We start from the raw sequence: 22,468 nt of genomic DNA, 5'->3' as shown, positions 1-22,468 counted from the left end.
AGGAAGGGTCTCTAATGGAGAGAGAGAAGAGGCAGAGGAGCTGGCCGAGGGGGAGGAACCTGCCCTGCCCACGTCTTGGTTTGTCCTCTGCCCTCAGGACCCAGTGTCTTGTTGGAAGCCACTGGGTATGGAGACGTCCCAGCAGCCATTAACAGCACTTCCCAGAAGGCCATAACTTGGGTTCCCAGGCCACTGCACCTGGGGACCACAGGAATGTGTTCTGCTTTCTCCTCTGGCTTTGGTCCCCTCACACCAACACCTGAGGGCAGGCTAGTCACCCCTGCATTGTTCCACCAGGTCTGGGGCACAGTGAGGGGACTGGCTGAGGCACCCACCTGAGGGAAATCAAACTAGGCAAACCCCTCGTTTTCCTAAACCCAGTTTCCATGCGCCTGTTGCTTTAGGACCATAGGTGAGTGCCCCAGTGGGCTGGGCTGGGCTCCGCCTGCCCGGTGCAAGGGAGACAGGTTGCCAGAGTCCACAGCTCCTCCCTGAGACCCGAGGCACGAGCTTCAAAAACACCCGACCAACATCTCGTCCTGTCATGCACAACCAAACTGAGCAAAAGTCAAGACACAGAGACAAGACTGTTTTCTATTGAAACTTATTATTCGCCTTAACCTCAAACCAGACTAAGAATGGACACCACTGTCTTCGGTGAGCCTTCTCAAACCACTCAGCTCCCCTCTGGTCAGGCTGCCGCCTTCCCGGCATTCGCACCCCAGCGGGGCTGCAGCGAGAGCTCCTGGCCCAGCAGCCCGGGGGGCGCCCTTGCAAGATGCAGCTGGAGGAATGGAGACCACCTAGCCTTCCTCCAGCCCCAGGGGAGGAGGGAGGGAAAGGGAGGGCAAAATAACTTACGGCAACAGCACCCGGGGGCTGGGGTGTCCTCTGCTACCAGGTGGGACCTGCCCACTGTCTCCACAAGTGCTGACACCAAGGGTGGAAGGGGGCTCCGCAAGGATGGTCCCCAAGAAGAAGGCTGTCCACCTCCGAGGCCCCGGGTCCCACAGAGACCACTCTCCAGGACACGAAGCCTGCGTGGGAGCCATGCGCTCTGGGCCCGGCAGCTGGGTTCAGGGCGGAAGGCGCTGCTGTCTGTCAGTGCTGAGCAGAGTCTGGAAATGTCTCCAGGTGGCGTGGTGAGAGATGGGGTGCCTGCTCTGCACCACGACCAGGGTTCGCTCCCTAGCCCCAAGCCCTCTGAAGCCTCAGTGACCAGGAGGGCAGTTCTGCAACCCTCGAAGTCCATTGTGAGCCTGAGGGTCACAGGCCAGGGCAGGTCCCCACCCAGCCGCCAACACTGCCCACCCAGGGGAAGCTGGCGTGACAAGCAAGCGATGGTGCGTGGGTGTCTCAAAATGCCGGAACGAGGAGACGGTGAGGAAGGTGAACCCACTTGGGCTTTACCTACGGCCGGGTTGAGTCACACGTGGGTGGGCGGGGGTGCCTCTGCTTGGCACCAGGCCCCACCCCTCTGCTAATTCTCTCCCCAAAGCCTTGAGGGGCCAAGTCACCCATCTCCCCCTGGGCAGCCCTGGAGGAGCCGTGGGTGGGGCTGCTGGCAGAGGGGCTGCTGGGCTGCTCGCAGGCCCAGTCCCAGGGCCGTGCCTCACTTGGCCACCAGTCTTCTTGGATCCAGGACAGGCCCTACAGAAATGCATGTCTGTCGAGTAACTGCAAACAGGACTTTAATTCCAAAGCTAACCCAGAACTGAGAGGCTGCAGGAAGCAGGGTGGAGGTGACGCAGATGCTCAGCGACCAGCTGCTCACTGCTCCCAGTGGCTTCTGTTCTCCCAGGCCCGCAGCACCTGGGCCGGGCAGTCCCTCCTGCAGTGAGGTCTTGAGCACAGTGCAGTCCCGTCGAGGGCAGAGGCAGCGGGCACAGGCGGCGGGTAGGATGGATAAAAGGCGGTGGCACTGGGCACCCAGAGGCTGGGCTGAGCTCTTGAAGGTGCCTCCAGCAAGGACCAGTCGAGACATCCCCCAACTCTAGGATTTTCAAAGGGACAGGATTTCAAAGTCCTCGTCTTCTGAGTCGAAGAATCTCTCAAGTCGCTCCACGTCAGAAGAATCTGGAAGAAAAAGACACGGGGTTGCTCTGGGTGTGGCGTGAGGCAAGTAGCTGTGAGTGCACCAACCACACCTGCTGGCCCGCTTGCCCCGGGGCTGCCCCTGGCGCTGCACCTGGCTGAGGAGAGGGGGCAGATGGCAAAAGGGATACCAGGCTGCCCCGTGGAGGGAGTGGCCTCCAGGTCTGAGCCAGCCAGGTGCTTCACGGAGGCTCTTTTACTGAGAGGAGGTGGAGCAGACACACCTCTGGCCAATCCCAAAGGGAGCGCTGGCCCTGTGCCATCTAGGTCTGACGGGATGCTGGTCTCCATGACAACCCCTGACACACACACACACACACACACACACACACACACACACACACCCGTCTCCATCAAGCAGCAGGCTTCGGAATTGTCCCCCTTAGGCTCTTCAAAGACAGAAGCCACGACAAGTGGCTCCATCATCGTTGCCCCAGGGCAGACTTGCCTGGGTCCTCACTGGGGCCTTCCCTGAGCAGGTGGAGGGGACTGACATGCTCACAGCCTCAGAGCCAAGTCCCCCGGTCTCCGTGTGCCACACGCTCGTTCCGACGGAGGGAGTGGAGGGTCCATTCCAGGAGGCCCGAGCCCAGAGCCACGTGGTGACGTGGGAGGCAAAGCCCGCCCATGGCCATAGGAACCCAGACCAGGATGGGCTCCTGTGAAAGCCTGGCACATTCGGGGCCACAGAGAACCTGGGGACCTGAGCCCAGAAGATGCTTGTGTGCGGGGCCTGGTGACCACACGTGGGGGGCAGAACGAGGGGATACTCAGCAGTGTCCCTGGTCCCACGTCGCACACAAATCACCAAGTGTCCACATCTGGGGTTCATACAAGTCTTAAGGTGAAAAGCAGGGACAGGATGTGGGGGGAGCAAGGAGAGGAGACCAGAAGCACACAGACGACCCCCGAGCGCAGAACAGGCAGTGCCCTGTGTCCACCTGACAGGTGGTCCCGCGGCCACAGACTCACCTACGGACAGGTTCAGGACGTCGGGGCAGGCCAGGTGGGAAGGCTGCTGCTCCACCAGCTCAAACATGGGCAGGGCACCTCCAAGCAGCGACAGCTGTCAGTAACACACAGCTGTTGGAGGCAGTCTGCGGGGGTGCAGCCTCCCCCCCCTCCCAAGGGTCACCGTGAGCAGGAGAACGCTGATGAGGTGGAGGCGAGGCTCACAGCCCCGGGCCAAGCCGTCCACAGCCAGTCCCCCGTGTGGAGGCAGCCCTGGGAGCAACCCCGCTGCCCATCCCCGTCACCCCGAGGCTGATGAACTAGGAGACACACCCTAAACTTCCTGAACAGTGTTGACCCCCACACCCTCTAATCACCATGGAGAAGCAGCGACCACGTGAGGGCCACCGGACGTTGGTGCAGAGACACGTGGAGGGACGGGTGATGACCCGGAGACCCTGTCCAGGCAGACAAGGGAGCCACTACCAACCTTTCTGACTTGCTGACACCAGTCACCAAAGTCGTCCTCGGTCTCACAGAAAAAGCCCTGGAATGAAACTCAGTGGTGAGCAGGCAGCGGCGCAGGTGAACACCAGGCTGCACTTGGCCACAGCAGGGGAGTGACCTCAGGGCTGGGCTTCTGCTTCCAGTGGCACTGCAGGGACCTAGGACGGTCTCACCGTCCTCACTTCTCCAGCCTCCACCCGTCTCCACTGGCTCCACCAGTGGCTTGTGGCTCAGCCCTCTGCCCCAGGTAATGGAGGCTATGGCCCTGAGCCAGGATGGCAGGTTCAAGACTTGGCCTTGACCAGCTCAACAGCAAAGGATACCAGGACCAGATGCCTACAAGCTCCCATGGTCACAAGGGACAGGGGGACAATGTGGGGGACGCACCACCGCGATGGACGGGTCAAGCTCCCCGATGTTCATCCTGCTCGGGGGGTGCTGGCAGTGGAAGCTCTCATCCGGGATGGAGCAGCTGTCGGCGAACTCCACCACTGGCTGTGTCGTGTGGGGGTCCAGGTAAATGAGCTCCTCACCTGGGCCCGACGACACAGCGATCAGCAGAATGGGAGTGCACAGGGGTCCCACTTTGGACCTGACACACAACCCAGCCGGCAGGATGGGCCAGGACGGGCCAGGACGAGACACGGGGGGGTGAAGGCAGGGTGGGAAAGGCTGGCGTGCAGAGGCACCTGTGCCCAGACGGGACACGCTGGCACTAGGTCAGGCTGCCTTTAGGTGTGGGGGCGGGGGGACTACCCCGAAGGCCACTCTCCCCCGCTGGGCTCCTGGTGACTGGCGCATTACTGGGCCCCCGCCACTCACCCACGTAGCCGATGAAGTAGTGGGCGCTGTTGGGCTTCCCCCCGATCACTCCCAGGGACTGAGGCATCATAAAGCAGCCCTGTGGGGAGAAAGAGAGGGTGGCAGAGCGTGTGGGAGCAGGCAGCCTGCACCCCTGAACTGGGGCCTGAGGAGGAGAATAAGCCCCCTCGAGCTTAGTGGTCAGGAAGGGGGACAAGCAACATGTGCTGTGCACTCAACTCCATGCAGGAGGCGGACTGATGGAGGCGGCCACGAGGGCCCTGGGGGTGGGGAGACAGGCGCGCAGGAGGGGCCTGCACACCGAGGTCGGGGCTGGTTTGACTCCACAGAGCAAAACAAATGGAGGCAGGAGGCTGGGGGAGGGCGCAGGGCCAACAGGAGGGGCAGTCAGAGGCTTAGGACAGGGCCACGACGGTGACACGGGAGGGCTTCACCGCAAAATAGTATTTCGATCCCCTCGCTAGTTAGCGAGGTAAGAGCAGAGGGGACACTCACCTTCAGTGTCTCCACATAGGCCTCGTTGATGTCCGTGAGCCCCAGGCGCAGGGGGATGAGAAGCACCAGGGGTCTCCACGGTGACAGCCTGTTGTTGACCTCGGCTCGCGAAGGGAAGCCATTACAGTGCCCTTCGGAATCTGCCGGAAATGCAGTGGCCCCTGCACAGGGAAGGCTGCTCCTGCACAACCTCCCTGGAAAAGGGAGAGGCGCCTCCATGGGCTGAGCAGGAGCATGTCCCAGCTCACCCACGAGAAACAGGCACACGAGCCAGGCACACGAGCACCAGGTGCTCACGACAGGTTCAGACATGGGAAACACAGCGTGAGACCGACCCTGCCACCCACAGAGAACAAAGACCAAACGTTTCCTATGCATGTCCAAGTAAACATCTTCACGTGAAATGACACATACACAGAAAACAGTATAAGAACACATGTGCACCTCAGAGAGGTGCCTCCGCGACAGGCGCCATGCATCCCCTGGCCTGGCCAGACACGGCCCCAACCAGGTCCCCAAACTCCTGCGACCCACCCTGAGCAAGAACACCAAGGAATAACTTCTCCTTTAAACGTTTAGGCAACTTGCTTCTCAGGGCACTGGGAGACCTTCACACACATGTGAACCAGGGGACCGGTGACAGGAAGAAAAGACACACTCCTGGCAAGAGCACACCTGGCAACCAGCCTGGCCTCTCAACACCACTCCTCCGAAAGGGGCCGGGCTCCGCAAGGAAGGGTGGTGCCAGGGTGGAAGCAGGACGGTGTGAGAGAGCCAGGGTCTATCAGTGCCCAGAGGGGCGATGCACGATGCCAGGGATGAGCCGAAGACCGAGGGCTGCAGGAGGCAACCCCGCGCAGACCCGGGCACGCTCCCTCAGACCTCCCACAGCAGTCCCAGGAGCCAGAGCCTCGGCCCCCCGACGGGGACCGGGAGCTGCCTGCTGCAGCAAACTGGGACCCAGCCACCAGGCTGTGCCCTCGGCCAAGGTCCTTGGTCTGTACGTGACAGTGAGTAAGCGAGATGGGGTGTGGGACATGCTACTGAGCTGGCCTGGGCTCTTCAAAAACATCCACACTGGGGAGGACTCTGGGGAGGACTCGGGAAACAAAATGGAACTTCCGGGTCAAAGGGGACCACGGAAGCCTGGCTCACGCAGGCTCCAGAGGGCTGCGCAGGGAGGTGCAAGGTGCAAGGTTCAGTGGGCGTGGCTGTGGGGTTTGCACCAAGCACCTACAGGGGGGAGTCCAGGCTAAGGCTGGGTGGATGGCTGGAAAAAGGGAGAGCTGGGAGCGAGGCCTCACCCTTTTTAAAAAAAGTTATCTGGCTATTTAAACTTTCTGTGATATTGTGATTTATAAGAAACACCCAGGATCTGAAACAAGTAACGAGTACCACCCCTTTTTATTACCAGCTCTTTTATTACAAAATTCTAAGCACGTATTCTACAACAATGTCACACTCAAGCACACTGTGGGACATTTTAGGGCAAAGGTTCAAAAGAAAACTGCAAAATACTCCCCAACTGCACCCCCCCCCACGCAGGTGTCCCCGAGGCCGTGTGGGATGCTGCCCTGCTGCCAGAGCCTGTGAGGGGCCTCAGGTGCCCCCTGATGTTAATGACAGGGTTGAGGAACCCTGACCCCTGCCTGGGGAGCAGCTGACGGAGCTGACCAACCAACGGCCAGTGATTCCATCAGTCATGACCGCTACGTCATGCAGCTGATAGAAACCCAAACGAGAGGTCCAGGGAGCCTCAGGGGTAAGGGACAGACACGTGGAGCCCCTGGGAGACAGGCGCCAGGGCAGGGCGGCTCCTCCGTCTGGCAGTCCATGAGCTGTATCCTTTACAATAAGCCTGTGATCTCACTCGATTCTCTTGGGTTTGTGAGCCGCTCTGACACACAGTCCAAGGGGCTGACCTCCAAGTCATAACACTGGGTCATAAGCACAGGTTTTGTCTGAAGTGGGGGAAGGGGCACAACTTTCCAGGCAGAGCCCTTAACCTGCAAGGTCTGAGGCCACCTTCAGGTAGCTGGCATTGACTGGGTGGTGGTGTCAGGGAAGCCCACACGTTGGAACTGGTGTCCACGTCTTACCCTTGAACTTCTGAACACGGATTTCTGTGCGTCCTCCCACTCCCTGGTACCTGTGGTCTCCAAGAGCCAGCCTGGAATCTATTAGTCCCCCCACTTCTCCCTTTACGCCATCGCCCCTGCAGCTCTCCTGGGGACTCTCCTGCCCACCCTGCTGTCCTAACTTGGAGGTGTTGGCTTATTTCCTTCACTCCCACTTTTCATCATCTGACACCAAGCAGGTGCAGGTTTTCCTCCTGAATTCAGGAGGCATCGAAATGGGATCTTCGGTCTGTTAGCTCGACTTCCTCTGACCCCAAAGCTAGGGTGTGGAACTTCGAGGCAGTCCAGTTCCTTCTTCCCTGGCTACCCCGCATTTGGCTCACACACACGTTCTCTGGGCACTTTTAACAGAGGCACGTTCTGCCACCAGAATCTAGGCTTTGACCTGCATGTATTAAACTCGTCTTTGTTACTTTGGTTCTCCGTGACTTAGTTTTTCCCCATTTGGTCCACCAGGGTCTCTGTGTGCATGGGTCTGGCCTTCCTGAGCTGGAGGCCGTGTCACGGGAACGCCCTCCCGCCCTCTTCCCGTCTCTCGGGAACCACACCAGGCTTGGGGGTTGGCTCGAGATGGGCAGCGCCAGGCTGCCTCCTGAGACCCGTGAGCCCACAGGCAGCCTGGGATGTCACAGTGGTCCTGCTGTCAACGAACAGGCTCTCCCATGTCCTAAGTACCCGTCTGTAACTCTCCAGGGCTCCCCGAACGCTTTTAACTTATTTAGATGCTGTTTTTCTTTCAACGACAACTGAACGGTATTTCCTCATCTCCTGCACCAGGGTCTCAGAATTCGGAGCACGTTCTGGAGCCTGGTGGTGGAAGGCAGGCTGCAGAGCCAGTGAACAGTCTTCCTGCGCGAGCAGGTTATTATCACTACTGCCCCCTGGATGTTCATAGAAGTTTCTCATTTTTGTTGTTTAGAAACGTCACAAGGAACACGCGTGTTTTACGCACGCCTGATTGCTAACACTTGGGGTTCTTCAGACTCAAGTCCCCCTCCACCTCTGCTCTGCAGACCCTGGGCCTCCCTCCTCAGTCCGCGGCCGGGGGCTCTGAGCCCCATGCTGGACAAGTAGCTGGCCCTCCTCCCCAGGGCTCCTGCAGCCAGACGCACTCAGAACCAGCTGTTCCGGGTCATGTCTGCTCACCCGCACCACACTCCACTGTCTTGCTGGTCACGTTCTGACGCTGCTCTTCCTAAATGTGGGTGCTGGGCAGCCTCCGCCCGTCCCTGTGACGTGCACATGTACCTGCTGGTCTGGGGGGGGGGGGGGGTGCGAGGCAGTGAGACGGGGCCCCGAGCACGGCCCTCGACCACACGCGTCCATCTCCCTTGGGAGCCCATTAGAAACGCAGGCCAGACCCTCCCCACGAGCTCCTCAGACGAGCGCAGGGTCATGTCTCCTCCCAGTTCCAGCACTGCCAATCTCAACAACTGAGACCCCAGGAGAGACCCGACAGGGACAGAGGCAAAGGACAGAGGCTCCAGGAAGCTGCGTGTCTCCTGCCCCACCCTGGCCACTGCCCCGGACAGCCAGCTGTCTGAGGCCAGGGTTGGACTAGACCCTGGAGAGGGCGAAGGAGGACCCCCGAGAGCGACAGAAAGGAAACCTCGGTGTGCCGGAGCGCTGTGCGGCCAGACCGTGACAGACAGTGACATCCTCACTGACAGGAGGGAACGCCGAGGTCCTGTGTGTTTTGGGGGAGAAAAACCCACTGGAAGGAAGTGTGTCTAAAGGGCGATATGGGCTACTTCCGAACAGTAAAATCAAGCCATTTTCCCCCTTGTTTGCATTTCTGAGCTTTCCAATGTTTCAGAGAAATTTCGAGAAACAGAATGAGAAGAGCCAGGAGAAAGACAGCCTTCTGTTACACCCCCAGCTCACCCCTCCTGGGGAGACAGAACTGTTAGGGGGCCAGGGCCCTGCCAGAGTCCTCAGATCCGCAGAAGCCACGCCCCCGACTCCCCAAACCCGACAGCGTCCCTGGAGTGGGAAGCAACAACCCCGAAGCCAGCACACACGCTCGCGGCCACGCTCCACGCCAGCAGCATGCAACACCTGCTTCTAAACGTCCGTGTGTGCCCAATTCCTTCAGGTTTCCAGGGGAGCCTTCCAGAAAGGGGCAGGGCTGCGTCCCTGCTCCACGCTGCACCCCAGCCCAAGAGGGTGGCATTGGAAAGTTGTTCCTGCCTTCCTCAACGGTGCACCGCACACATGAACACAACTCAGCAGGTACAAAACCCACAGGGGGGCTAAGAAACCCGGCTCTGTAAGAAAGCCCAGGCCCTTCCCCGTCACCTGGTCCTCTCTGTGAGGAAAGGTGGGGCCCCCTGGCCTCCGCTCAGGGTGCCCGGCTATTGGGCAGGACTCCCAGGCAAAGCCCTGGGAACCTGGTCCAGGTGAGTGCCCAGTGGCCACTCCCCGAGTCCCGCCATCCCGACCCTGCTTTCCCGCACTTACTGATGTCTTCCATCACCACCGTGTTGTCCATGGCCACATGGACGGCCAGGGCACTCCATGTGTCAAAGACAGCGAGTTTCCTGCCAGAAAGGGGGGGGACATGTGAATGAGCACTCACAAGGCACAGGGGGTTCTGCTCTGCAGGACCCCGGGAGAGAAACCAAGGCTCAGAGACATCCGTGCCACAGGCAGGAATAAAGCCGAGGCCGGAACCTGTCCCTCCCCCTGGGCCCAGTGCTTCTCCCAGGACCCCCAGTGTCCCCCGCAGAGTGGAGTCTCTGCACAGCAGTCGCCTGGGGGCATTGCAACCTAAAGGCAGACAGAAGTGGGAACCAGAACACGAGTGAAGCTGGAGACCATGGCTTCCCAACAGAGGCAGGCCCAGCCCCAGCCCCTCACTCTGTGCCCCGCGCTTCCCCCCAGACACGCTGAGCTGAGCTTCCCAGTTGTGAAGGACTGAGGAGTTGTCAGCTCCAGGATTCTGGCTCTGGAAGGAGGGCAGATTCTGCCACCAGAAGCATAACAGGGGCGGGAGCCTGTGGGCTTCTCTGGGGTGTAGGGGAGGTGGGTTCCCCACAAGCGGGAGGCTCTGCTGGGTCTAGGGACACAATGAGGAATGCTGGAGTGACCACACGGAGCTCCCCTGGGGGGAAGGCCAGACGGGACACCAGGAGAGCGGCAGGGCCACCCGGCCGCCTCCCGCCCATGCTGAGGGCCAGGCGCCAGAGACGCACTGACCCGTGAGAGACAGAGCCCTTAGGGAGGCTGACATTCTGGGGGGAGGCAGGCAAGAAAGAAGTGACTCCGTGGGGTAGTCAGTGCCCCAGAGAACACACCAGGGGCAGGCAGGGCGCAGCCAGGGCAGTGCAGGAAGGTGCTGAGGCAACAGGCAGTGTGTGCGAAGGGCACAAGGTGCCGTGTTTCCGGAGGCACGCAGGGCAGCCGGGCCACAACTACAGCTGTCCTGCCGTTGCTGGGGAAGACTAGGCGTGCAGAGCAAAGAGGGACTGTGGCTGACTTCACAGCTGTTTGAAAAGACACCCCCAGGGCGGCAAAGAGAAGGGAGACCATCAAAGCGGTGAGGGGGTGGGCCCTGGACCTGGGTGAGGACAGTGAAGCAGGGCACATGGTCAGTGAGAACACGCCACACAGCCGTGTCGGGACAGAAGAGTCCGGCACAACCCCGGTGTCTGGCCTGTCTGCCGGGAAGAAGGGGCCCCTACTGCGGGGGAAGCAAGCAGGCTGGGTGGGAGAGAGTCTGCTCTGGGTTCTGGCTTTTAAGTTGACCAGCTCCTTGGATGCTCAAGGTACTAGGTGAGCGTCTTGATGTGACAAGTCGGGCCTGATTCATGACTCTGGGAGCTGAGAGGGAGCCAACAACTTCGAAAGCCGGGTGTGGACAGTGTAAATGAAAGTGGCCACAGGCCCAAGACAAGGCCCGCAGTGCCCACAGGTGGAAAGGGGGTACAGCAACAGATGTAAGGTGGCCAGAGGGACAAAGGATTGGAGAGCGTGGCTCTGTGGCCCAGGTTTCCGAAGACAGCACGTGCCTGTGCCAAGAGCCCCAACTGGCTGAGTGGGGACAGAAACTCGGCCTCCAGACATGACAGGGTTGACAGTGACCTGGATGCAGCTGCTTTGGGCAGATGTGGGGAGGAAAGCAGGAAGGTAGTGGTGCAAGACAGGAGGACCTCACACAGGTGGACGCGCACACGGGCCCCGCTTCCAAGGCAAGCAGCGCTGGGCCCGGGCTCTACAGGGCACACGGGGACGCTGAGTCATGCAGGGGCTGGGCAAGGAGACAGAGAATCAGTGGCAGATTGGGGACCCACCGGAAGTGGGACAGGTAAAAGAAGGAGTGTGCCGGAGGATCCCAATAAAGCTGACGAGGGCAGAGGCAGCCACCCACGAGGATGGATGAGAAGGGCCATTCCGGGAAGGCCACCTCAGAGTGCCTGCAGGAGTGTCCTGTGGGGACTGGGAACAGGCAGGCAGGTGACGGAGGCCAAGGCAGGAAGCAGAGCTTTCGAGGAGCAGGGAGGAGGCCAGGACAGGGTGGAGCCCCACAGTGCAGAGGGGCAGCCCCCCCCCAACTGTCGACCACCCAGCTGCTGTGCCAGATGGGCCCACCGACCGACAAAGAACAATGGCTCCAGCCAATGGGCGCACCCTGGGTGAAGGCATTCATCTTACAAGAAATCTAGATTCCGATTTGCAAGACCACATGAATGGCCACCACCGAGGACTCTCCTGAGGCCCTGCACCAACAGGCCTCCGGTCTGAGCACATCCACCCCACCTTGTCCCCACAGAGACAGGGGAGGGGCGCACGAGGTCGCACGTACTTGAGAACCTGGGCGACCGTGTTGGGCCCGTACCACTGGCCAATGGACTTGCCCTCACCAACTCCCATTTGCGCTGCAGGAAACAGATCCGGTTAGTGACACACATGTCCCGACCCCAACACCCTCCCCAACCTCTCGGAAGAGGCAGGTCCTGGTGGCAGGAAGAGCAGGTCCCAGGAGCCCAGACAGGCCTGCCCAACTCTGCCCTCAGCCTGCGCTGATGGACAGCAGGGTGCTTGCTCCAGACGGACACTCGAGGCCTCAAGGCCTGTCCTGCACTATGAGCCAGGACGCCAGTCATTCAATGAGCAGGACTGGGAAGTAAAAGGACTCACTGAACTCAGAGCCGTCTTTTTACTTCCTCCTACCACTGGAACAGGATGCTCATCACACGCTGGACTTGCCTAAGTGAAGGAGCAGTCTGACCCCCCGCCCGAGTCCGATTGGCAGAGGCTGGGATGAGTAGTCGGGCCCACCCCTGTGGCCCCTGGTGGGGACAGGCCTCCTGCCGCACACACCTCAACACAGAAAAGTTCTCGGGACATCTGAGACCGGCCGCCACGTAAACAGCCAGGACGCGGCACCCTGCCCCCACCCACCTATCTGGTGGATGGAGTAGTAACTGTCCTTCCTGTCGATGAACGCGTTCAGAACATGGAAATAGCTGTCCGGCTGCCTCTTCCGCTGCGTCCACCTCCAGTCTAGCGGAGACAGGGCAGAAGTGCAATTTTTGCCTAATGTGACAAAGCAGCCCACGCACTATGAAACACTCGGGATGCACAAAGCATCCCAGCTGCTTTGAACCTGGCTCAGGTTCAAATCCGGGCTCCCCAGGATTCCAAAGATGCCAACACAAATCCATGCAGAAGGCAAAACAATGGCTTCAGAGATTTAAAGAGAACTTCTGACAAACATGTGTCAGCATTCTTTATAGTCACTCTTGTAAATCGCTGAAGGCCAGCAGGTCGCTGAAGAAGCCCAAGCCCTCATCTCCGTCTGACACAACCTCATCCCACTGTCCCCAGCGTGACTCACCTCGGCCCAGGTGCCGGCACAGCAGGGCCTGGGCGAAGATCATCTGTCCGCAGCGAAGCATGCAGCCCCAGCCCGTGTCTGAGGTGGGGCCGGTGCCCCCTGTGGTGGAGGCGGAAAGAGTGGACTCACTGTCAGGTGGCAGTGATTGGACCATGCTGGTCACCCTGTGCGGCAGGTGTCAGTGCCATCTTGGCCACACACCCCTCCCAGCGCACAGTCCTGCTAAGGACCTGCTGCTGGAAGTTGAGACGTTCCAACAACCCTCTGAAGTGGGCAAGCCATGTGAACGAGTCACAGAGAAGCACAGGCGTCTGGAAACCACGAGCAGACCCTGCTCCTGCTAGTCATCCAGCATGGAGACCACGTGCAGGGTCGGTGCTGGGAGGGGGCGGGGCTCAGGGTCAGCCCACTCACTCACCAGCACACAGACTCTGGCACTAGGCCCGTGGTAGTGCGTGTACAGGGACACAGGCCCATACGCACAGGAAACGCCCTGATGTCCTCAGCAGCAGCAAGGCCTGGGCTCACCGGCAGTGACCCAACAGACTCAGGGGTTGGACCCTGGGGGCGTATCTCTCCTTGAGCCTGGGAGCCCCACCATGCACGCAAGGACACAGCCCAGCTCTCAGGGCAGGTGCCTGTCACCCCCCCCACCCTACCTGGGACACCAACCAGCCACATCCTGGGGCTAAGGGAGGAAACACTACACTGGCCTGCAGAACCGGGGATCCCCTCCCCCACGACCCTGTCAGACAACACAGGGCTCCTTGGCCACCCGTCCTCCTTCCCTGCATCCAGACGGCTGGCCTGCAGGGCAGTGCCGTCCCTGCTGGCACCACACAGCACACCTCGACACCGCCCCGTTCCCAGGACCGAGCAGAGCAGCCTCAGAGCAGGTGTGCAACCAGAGCAAAGAGCACCTGACAAATCACACAACTCAACAGTTACCCGTGGGGACCCTGATCTGGTCTCCCTTATTTCAGGGTTGCGAACATCAAGCACTGGAGATGTTTTATGCCCACCTCACTTCGGGAGAACAAAGGAACCGAATCGAGAGCAGGCGAGGAGGAGGTGAAGCCTCCTGGACCCAACCTCTGGTCTCAGGTGTTGTAACTGGCAAAGGCCAGGCCACGCCGGTCCCCAATGCCTGTCCTCCGGGCACAATGAGGAAGAATCGCTTTTAACGGAACGTACTTGAGTGCCACCTGCCCACCCAACGGCTCTCCCACAGCTCAGTGTGGGACATGCTGGATAAGACGATGGGCAGAGAGCTATGGCCTCCAGCCACCCTGGACCTATGACCCTGACCCTACGACACTCGAACATGTCGATAGGACGATAACCCAACGAGAGCCCCTGAAGCACCTTGCCACCACTTCATGGCCACGGTCTTCCATGCTGTCACTGCCAGTCATGGCCCCTGACCCTGGTCCTAGGCCCCAGGGTGGAACGGTGACTTATGACTGGAGAAGCGCTGCCAGGGCCTTGCCAGCTTGCCTCCCTGGGGTTGCCGGGAGCATAAACACCAAGTGACGAGTACTGGGCACACCCACGTCAATCTGCACATTGGTCTGTCGTCCTCCCTGCAAAACATGCCTATTCCATTGCATGTTGTAACACACAGGACTTACCGATGGCTGGGAAGTTCTTCCTGTACGTAAACCACAGTCTAGACGCCACATCGGATAAGATCTCATCCTTTTCTAGAAAATGTTTAAAAGAAGAAAACACATACACACAGCCTCAAGCACCACATCGCGTGTGAGAGAAACTTAGTGACTATTACCAACCCAACACGGTTTGGGAGCCCGAGCACCGGAGTGCAGCCGGCTCCAGCACGGCCGGTACCTGTGAAAACACTGTATTTCCTGCCCAGTATCCAGACAGGCTCCGAGGTCTCCGGGAAATCTTCAAACTCGGCAAATCGGAGTGTGTCATAGGTCAGAGTAGCTATTGAAATTAAAGACACACATTGATCAAGTTTTTAAAATTTCATAAAATGCAATCACTTACTGCATTTCTGTATTAAAAACCCACGAAGAGTTCTGCATCTAAGGGTCACCCAACAATCGCAACCCACGGAGCATGTGCACAGACCTGGCGGCGCTCAGGGCCGCCTCCCCACTGCCTGCGCCTTTGAGACTCAAGCCAGAGTCGTGCCCACAGAAACCAGGGTGGGAGACCACCTGGGGCCGAGCCCAGGGGAGAAAGTAAACACAAAAACAAAAACGCAAAAAACAAAGCCACCTAATTTAAATACTTGCTTTACAACTAAAAGGTTTAAAATCTAAAGGACTAAAGTAAAACAAAACCACACCTTCAGCTTGGGTGCCGGGTGCCAGGCTGGCAGAGGTGGACTGGGGCGGGGGGAGGGAGGGTTCCGCCGCCCCCCCAGGTTCACCAGGCCACACCGGGGAGCACTGGCCCAGGGCCATGATGAAGGCAGATGCTTCAGGGGCAGAAACCCCAAGCCCTCCCTGACGCCTCCCTGACGACGGGGGGCTCCAGGCCACCGCAGATTTCTCGGCAGGGAGAGGTTAGCTGTCGGGGCAGGGCACAAACTCCTGGGCACTAGGCTTCGGAAATGGAGAACAGGCCCCTGAAGGTCCGGATGCCGAGAGGCCTGGAGCCAAGGCCTGTGCCTGCTCTTCGGCGAGGCCACCAGACGGGCACAGCCGACAGCCTCCACCAGCAGCATCCCACTTTCACAGAAAGTGTGCGGAGCACGGGGTCTAACTAGCACGCTGACAAGACCTGAGCCCCACCTTACTTCCAGGGTCCCTCCTGTCCACAGAGCCCTGGCTGAGGGAACTGGGCCTTGCACCAAGCCCCCAAGCCTGCGAGGCGGGTGCTGGAAGCGCGCTTCGGATGCCCTGACACACAGCTCTCCCTGCTGCCTCTCCGGCTCCCACAGGGCCTGGCCATCGCAGCCTTCACCTGCAACCTCACACGGGTACCTGGGAAACCAATGACACCGGACGAGTTTCTCCCAGATCTTTTTTAAATTTTTTTCTTAAGATTTTATTTGTTTTATCTGGGGAAGGGAGGAGAAAGATGGAGAGAAACATCAATGTGTGGTTGCCTCTTGTGCACTCCCTACTGGGGACCTGGCCCACAGCCCAGGCATGAGCCCAGGCTGGGAATCGACCCAGTGACCCTTTGGTTCGCAGGCCCGCGCTCAATCCACTGAGCCACATCAGCCAGGTCTCCCAGATCTTAATTTACTTTTTGACAATAGCTCCACCTTTTGGTAAAAATGACACATGCTACTTATTCTTTTAAAAAGAAAAGAGAGAAGGAAAGGGAAAGGAAAGGGGAAAAACTACAAAAATACTGTAAGAAGTCACCTGCAGCCTCACACCCCGTGATGACTGTCCCTCTGGGCCTCCTCCTGCACACACCCGTGAGTGGGGCTGCAGCACACCTGTGCTTTCCTCACCTGTTCTTCTCAATGAGACCGTCGGTCCCCAGAACCATAGCTCCCTCAATGACTCGTGTCTCACTAGGTACGCAGTATGGCTGTCCGCGCCACAAGGGACTCAGGGCTGCGCTGGGTGGGCCTGTGGCCGGCCAGCACCCTGCTGGTCCTTCTGTGCTGGGCACAGCCCCAGGGAGAGGCAGAGCAGGCGGCCAGGCGCTCACAGGCTGCAGGCTCTTGAGCCAGTCACAGTGCCTCTGGGGGTGGCATCCCCTCACCCACACCATGGGGAAAACAACAGAGGCTGTCCTCACGTCACAGCCACGCAGGGACGTGGACAGAAGGGCTCCAAGGTCAGCAGCGTCACAGGGGTGAGAACTACAGGCTTAAAAGAAGCACTTCGCTCTACCAGAACCTGAACCCACGCACCGCAGAGCCTCCGTCACAAGCCCGGGAAAGCAGTGTGGACCCACCAGGTCCTCAGCCACAGAGGCTGCATGTGCGACGCAGAGTCCTCAGGCTGCAGGGCCCCAGACCCGGCTCTGCCTTCTCTGGGTCCCAGGGTCCTGTGCGTCCAGAGCAACCCCTGCTGCCCCGAGGGCCCCAGCACGACAGCGGGTCTGGGTCTCGCAGCTCCGCACTCGCCCGTCTCTGGCGTCTGTGTCCACGGTCAGGGCCAACCAGGCTGGTCAGTGGTGGGAACAAACAACATGACGTAGATGTACAACGTGACCTTTCTTACGTCAAGCAAGAAATAATCGAGCTTATTTCTCCCCTCCTACATAAGGCTTGCCTGTCTCTGCATGTGACAGTGGGAACTGAGCTGGGATGAGTGACAAGCCCATCTTTTCGAGGAGCCTGCACTGACCCCACAGCACCCCCACGCCCTCAGCCGCTGCCGTCGGGCGGTGCCCGGCCCACCCCGAGGCACGCAGACGATGCGCAGTGCCCTCTCGGGGAGGAGGACGCCGACAACACCTGTCTGACCGCCGACAACTGTGAGCCTCGCCCTGCTGGAGCTGGGACATCCTCCCAAGAGGCAGTGGCTACATGTCTCCAAAACATGGGCGAGCTCTGGGCTCTCCCGGAAATAGCTCCTCTGGCCAGTGGCACACATCCAAGGGTCATAATGCCACTGGTGAGTCTGTGGTGTCACTCTGGTCCCTGAGACACTCCTCAGAGAGCTAGCTTTCCACATGAAGAAAATGACCGGAAAGAAGGGAAAGGTTCATTCTAAAAGGGGGGGTGGGTGACAGGTGACAAGGCCTGGGCAGCTTTGAAGTTGAGGGGTTTTATCACAGGAGTGGCAAAATGCAAAGCAAGCATATTTCTTAAGTTTATTAGCGAAACTTACAGGCAACCAAGCCAACTTCAGAGAGACAGCAGCGAGAGGTGTTCTGTGAAGTTTTAACGCATCACTGGGTGTCCCTCCCTAACTAAGAAAATTACAGGCTGCGTGGCTTCAGACTCTACTGCAAGAGCCAAACACCAGCCAGGAGACCAGGCACTCGCAGGGAGTGAAGCTCAAGACCACTCGCAGGGGGGCAACATGGACGGGCGTGAGGCTCTGGCGATGGGCCAAGTGCCCAGTGGTGGCCTCGAGCCCTCCCACTCCCACACGTACCATGTCAGGCCTCGTGGTGACTCTGCTCTCAGATGGGCCAGCAGCCTCCGCCTGCCTCCCCGAGATGGCCTGCTCATTTCAGTCCACGGTCACATTATAACGTCACCCTCTTTCCACACAATGTCACATTGTTTATGAAGCAGTACCATATCTCCTGAGTTCAGGGACTCCAACCTCGAAAAGAGTGCCAGTCTCTAGACTCCCCGGTGACAACCTGAATCTGAAAGGAGACGACATGCAGGAGAAGCCAGGTGCAGAGGCATCACCCAGCGCACGAAAGAGGCCCTCTGAGAAGCACCTTCCCCGTCTGGTCCCTAGAGTGCCAGACGCCTGACCTTCCGCATCTTCCCTGGGATATTCCTGATCCCACCCAGAAGAGGATGCAGAAAGCCTTTTATTAGCATGCTGACTCCATCAGAAAACAGCTCAACTTGACTTTATTAATCTGACAGAAAAACGAGTCCTTGTGCTCATATAGTGCAACCGACTTCTCTGCCCTTGGCACCAATCACACGGTCACTTACCCAGGGAGAAGCTCAAGACACCCGACCACTGGGTTTCTCTGAGAGCTCACTGCGATGCATCAGGGGTATTTCCCCCAAACACCTGTCTTCTGAAAGGCCAGCCTTTGTAAATAAAATCAAAAGAAGGGGTCTCCCTTTCCTTTAGAAGATGCTTCTTTTCTTTTTTTGAAGATTTTACCTTATTCTTGGAAAGAGGGGGAGGGAGAGAAACTTGGATGTGAGAGAGAAACATCGATCGGTTGCCTCCTGCAAGCGCCCCAACCAGGGACTGAACCCACAACCCAGGCATGTGCCCTGACTGGGAATCAAACTGGCAAACTTTTCTTTGTGGGACAACATCCAAACCAATAAGCCACATTGGTGAGGGTCAGAAAAAACTTGTTTAGAAAACAAGTTAAAACTTGTTTAAAAAAAAATCCCAAAACTGCCCTGGCTGGTGTGGCTCAGTGCACTGAATGCTGGCCTGAGACCCCACCAAGAGCTGCTGCTTGGATTCCCAGTCAGAGTATGTGCCTGGGCTGCGCCCCCCAATAGGGAACGTGTGAGAGGCAACCACACACTGATGCTTCTCTCCCTTTGTCCCTCCCTTCCCCTCTCTCTAAAAATAGATAAAAACCTTAGAATCCCAAATACTTTGTATGAAGATGCTGGTGGTTGACTTCTGAACTTTAAGAAAAGGGGAGGAAGGGAGGGAAGAGAAGGGACAGAACCTGGAACTTGAGTGACACCAGGAGACTAGAAAACATTGCTTCAGTGAACACAGGGGCCAGACCTCCACATTAAACCTCACTGCGCAGCCTGAGTGGCACTTCTCATCACCAACACCATGTGCCCGCAGATCAGGCCCATCCCATACACGACCTCTGCAACCGAAGTGCTTATAGGACAGGAACGTGCACGTTGTTTGCTCAAGTTCTGCTCCTCCAACCACCAACCGCCAACCTTGTACACACAAGATGTACCGTGACGTACCCGAGATGCAAGCGTAAGAGCCACTCTGGCTTCAAGGAACAGACGGCATGGCCATTTAAGTGCTGGGCCTGCCAGGTCCAAAGCTCGCCAGGAGTGAGCTTTGATGGGCAGTGCTGGGAGTTGGGGGGGGGAAGACAGGCAGCCTGCATTCTGCCTGCTGCCTTTCGGACTTCCGCGCACCAGCAGCCCCGGGCCACTCCTCCCTGGCCCCTTCTCTTTCCTCCCATACTCAGGCCCTCAGTGGCCTCACCCGAAGTGGCCTCCTGCACACCTGAACCTCCAGGCCAGGTCTACTCCCTCAGTTCCAGCCTGTGGACCCAGGGCTCCCCAGACATCACAACGTGAATGTCTGATAGGCACCTCACAGTCAACACACACAGAACTGGCTCCCAACGGCTCCCCACCAAGCAGTTCCCATCCATTTCTGAGCTCAGGCCACATACCACCACACCATCTTAACTCCTTCCCCACCAGCCACACCCCTCACCATGTTCAGTCCATACACAACCCTATTGTCTCAGCCTCCTCTCCCAACCCTGACCCAGCCATCCAGCAGCTCACCTGGCTCACTTTGACAGCAGCCTCTTAGCTGCCCTGCCCCTCTTTAACACATTTTCAACAGAGCAGCCACAACGAGGCTGCTACACACACCTCCAATCTTGTTATGCCTCCTCTCAAACCTTCCAGTGGGTCACCATCTCTTTCAGGATAAACATGCACTCAGGATAATCCACGACCCAGCAAGGCCCCATGCTGGGACCCAAGGCGCCTCTCTGTCTCCAGCTCCTGCTTCTCCCAGACCACCCACTGCACCCCGGCCACATTGCCTGCTCGCTGCTCCTTGCACACCACCTGCCCTTCCTTCTGCACTGCTCTGAGTCTCGGTCAAACTTACCTCTGCAGTGAGACCTTCCCTGGGCATGCTGGCTCCAAGTTCGACCCCGCCCTGGCCAGGCCCACATCACTTTCACATGACACGTACGGCTGGTGTCACGACTGGAATGTCAGGCAGGGCATGGTTTTCATCTATTTTGTTTACTTCTCTAGTTTCAGGGTCTAGAACAATGCCCCACAAAAATCTCCCGCACAATAACAAATGTAGTTTACAGAACGGATGACTAAGAAAACAATCAGGAATCTCGTAACACTTGGCCAAGGAAGGCAGACTCTGTAAGGGCTGCGAGGAGCAGGGCAGGGCCATCAGTCACCCCTGTGAAGATGTGTCCGGTGAGAAAAAAACTCCCCGCCACACCCTGAGAACGCCACATGTACTTTTATCAGCGTCAACACAGGCTTTCAAACGCAAATGCTATCATCAAGTGTCTACTCCTAACTTGAACGTGACAGTTTTCACATTTGAGATAACAGGACTGACGTTAAACTGTTTTCCACCTTAACCAAGTCTCTCACACAAATGACTTTTAGTATCAAGCAGTAATAACTTAAAAGGAAGTGGAAAAAAATGAAAGAAAGTGGCCAAACAAATAATGCTATTGCTTCACTACCCCATGCCCCAGCAAAAGGTACAAAAATGTCAGGTACCTTTTATTTTTCAAACGAACGTCACAAAAAATACTTGTAGTTAACAGGATGAATCAGGGCTAATGTTTCTTCCAGCCACCCAACATTTAAGTGAAAAATGCCACAAATAATTGAAAAGCATTTACTTTACAGTTCACAAACTGAGGCTTAAGTAAATATATGTTACAGCTAGCAGGATAAGAAACACGAAGCAGAAACGATGTGACAGGTGGAACTAACCCAACTGAAAGTCTTCCTTGGGGGAAGGGGTAGTACTCGAAGGCAAGGCACTCCCCACAGAAATGAAAGAATTAAAACAGGTGTGGGATGAAAAAAAGCGCGGGGGTAGAATTGTTTTCCAGGCTACTGGACAAAGATTCAAAATACCTTGCCAGCAAAAATTAAGGAGCAGAAGCATGATGAGCTGGGCGGAAACACCACATACACGTATGTTCACGTATGTACGTGTGTACACACCCCTACTTTGTACTACAACACCAAAAAGTTAAGATAGGAGATGGCTTCACATTCTATCTTCCATCACAGAAAAAGTCATCTATTAGTTACTGAATAAAAACCAAAACAAGGTGTGGTGTAGAGTATTGTTTCTCGCTTCCAGCCTACCAACCTAACTTCAAAAAGTTAAACAGTTTTCACTTCATAACCCTGGCTGGGCGGACGCAATAGCTTCCCAAGACCGCTGTTTCAGGACCTAGCTCCGCCCGAGCCTCTGGCGCCGACCAGCCCTTCCTACCACCCCCCGGGCCGCGCTGCCCCTTCTCGTCCGAGCCGGCCTTGGGCATGCCGGGGCGGTCATCTGGGTGCTGCAGCCAACCGGACAAGCGCCGTGACCCGCAAACACAGGACTGTCAGACCCGAAGCGGCCTCCCCACGGACACCGCCCCTGCCCGTTCCACACGGGGCCGCACCCCGCCCACCCGCCTCCCCGCGCCCGCGCCCAGGCCGCTCGGGCAGAATCCTCAGAGACCGAGGGACCAGACGAGAGCCGTCCGCGGGTCCCTGACGCCCCAGCGGGCCCTTACCTGCGTCCATCTTCCCTCTCCTGCCGCCCACTGAGAGTCTTGTCGCTCCGACGGGACCGCAGCGCGACGCGACGGGCCGCCGCCAGGGCCAATCAGGGGCGCGGGCGGAGCCGGAAGTGAGGGGAAAGTGCGTCGGTCGCCATTTTGACGTACGGCGGCGCCTGACGAAGGAAGGATTGGACTTGCGCTGTCCGCACTCCAGCGGCCTCCGGCACGCGTTACGAAAACCCCAGCAGCGACCCGCCAGAGCGGCGGAAGCAGGCGAAGGAGGGCAGCGAAGCCTTGGAGTGAGCGCGTCAGGCCGCCCCGATTCTGGACCCGCCAGCGCGGCCATCTTGCCGTACGGACTGGGTCGGCGCGGCATGTCTCCGTACGGAGCGGCCGGCCCGGGCGCCCCTGCCTACCCCCGACGCCACTCGCGGCGGGCAGTGCCCCGCCGGGTGCCTGCAACCAGGGGCGCACCGGAGGCCGACGGTGGGCCGCGGGCGGCGGAGAGACGGGCGCCGCCATCTTGCCGTAC

The 22,468-nt window shown here is 58.3% G+C and overlaps 1 protein-coding gene across 3 annotated transcripts; it reads right to left on the bottom strand.

Moving 5' to 3' along the window:
* Positions 1 to 588: 588 nt before the first annotated feature.
* ATG4B (autophagy related 4B cysteine peptidase) lies at positions 589 to 22,439 on the bottom strand. Of its 3 annotated transcripts, none has more exons than XM_037161489.2 (13): positions 21,949 to 22,436; positions 14,695 to 14,796; positions 14,478 to 14,549; positions 12,847 to 12,945; positions 12,411 to 12,512; positions 11,812 to 11,884; positions 9,468 to 9,547; positions 4,870 to 5,009; positions 4,375 to 4,453; positions 3,940 to 4,085; positions 3,536 to 3,592; positions 3,067 to 3,160; positions 589 to 2,076 (listed from the first exon to the last, which is right to left on the bottom strand). In XM_037161489.2, the coding sequence occupies exons 1-13, from the start codon at positions 22,310 to 22,312 to the stop codon at positions 2,003 to 2,005; spliced, it is 1,482 nt and encodes a 493-aa protein (XP_037017384.2). In that variant the 5' UTR covers positions 22,313 to 22,436; the 3' UTR covers positions 589 to 2,002. The 3 variants fall into 3 exon arrangements, with proteins under 3 accessions (XP_037017384.2, XP_037017382.2, XP_037017383.2); XM_037161487.2 differs by having other exon boundaries at positions 4,870 to 5,063; positions 21,949 to 22,434; XM_037161488.2 differs by lacking the exon at positions 589 to 2,076 and adding an exon at positions 2,547 to 2,932 and having other exon boundaries at positions 4,870 to 5,063; positions 21,949 to 22,439.
* Between the last annotated feature and the right edge of the window lie 29 nt (positions 22,440 to 22,468).

Source organism: Artibeus jamaicensis, unplaced genomic scaffold, assembly GCF_021234435.1.
Source record: "Artibeus jamaicensis isolate MK-2021 breed Jamaican fruit bat unplaced genomic scaffold, CSHL_Jam_final contig_944, whole genome shotgun sequence".
Taxonomy (NCBI): domain Eukaryota; kingdom Metazoa; phylum Chordata; class Mammalia; order Chiroptera; family Phyllostomidae; genus Artibeus; species Artibeus jamaicensis.
The sequence above is the reverse complement of the archived record's forward strand: the minus strand, read 5'-3'. Positions and strand labels throughout refer to the sequence as shown.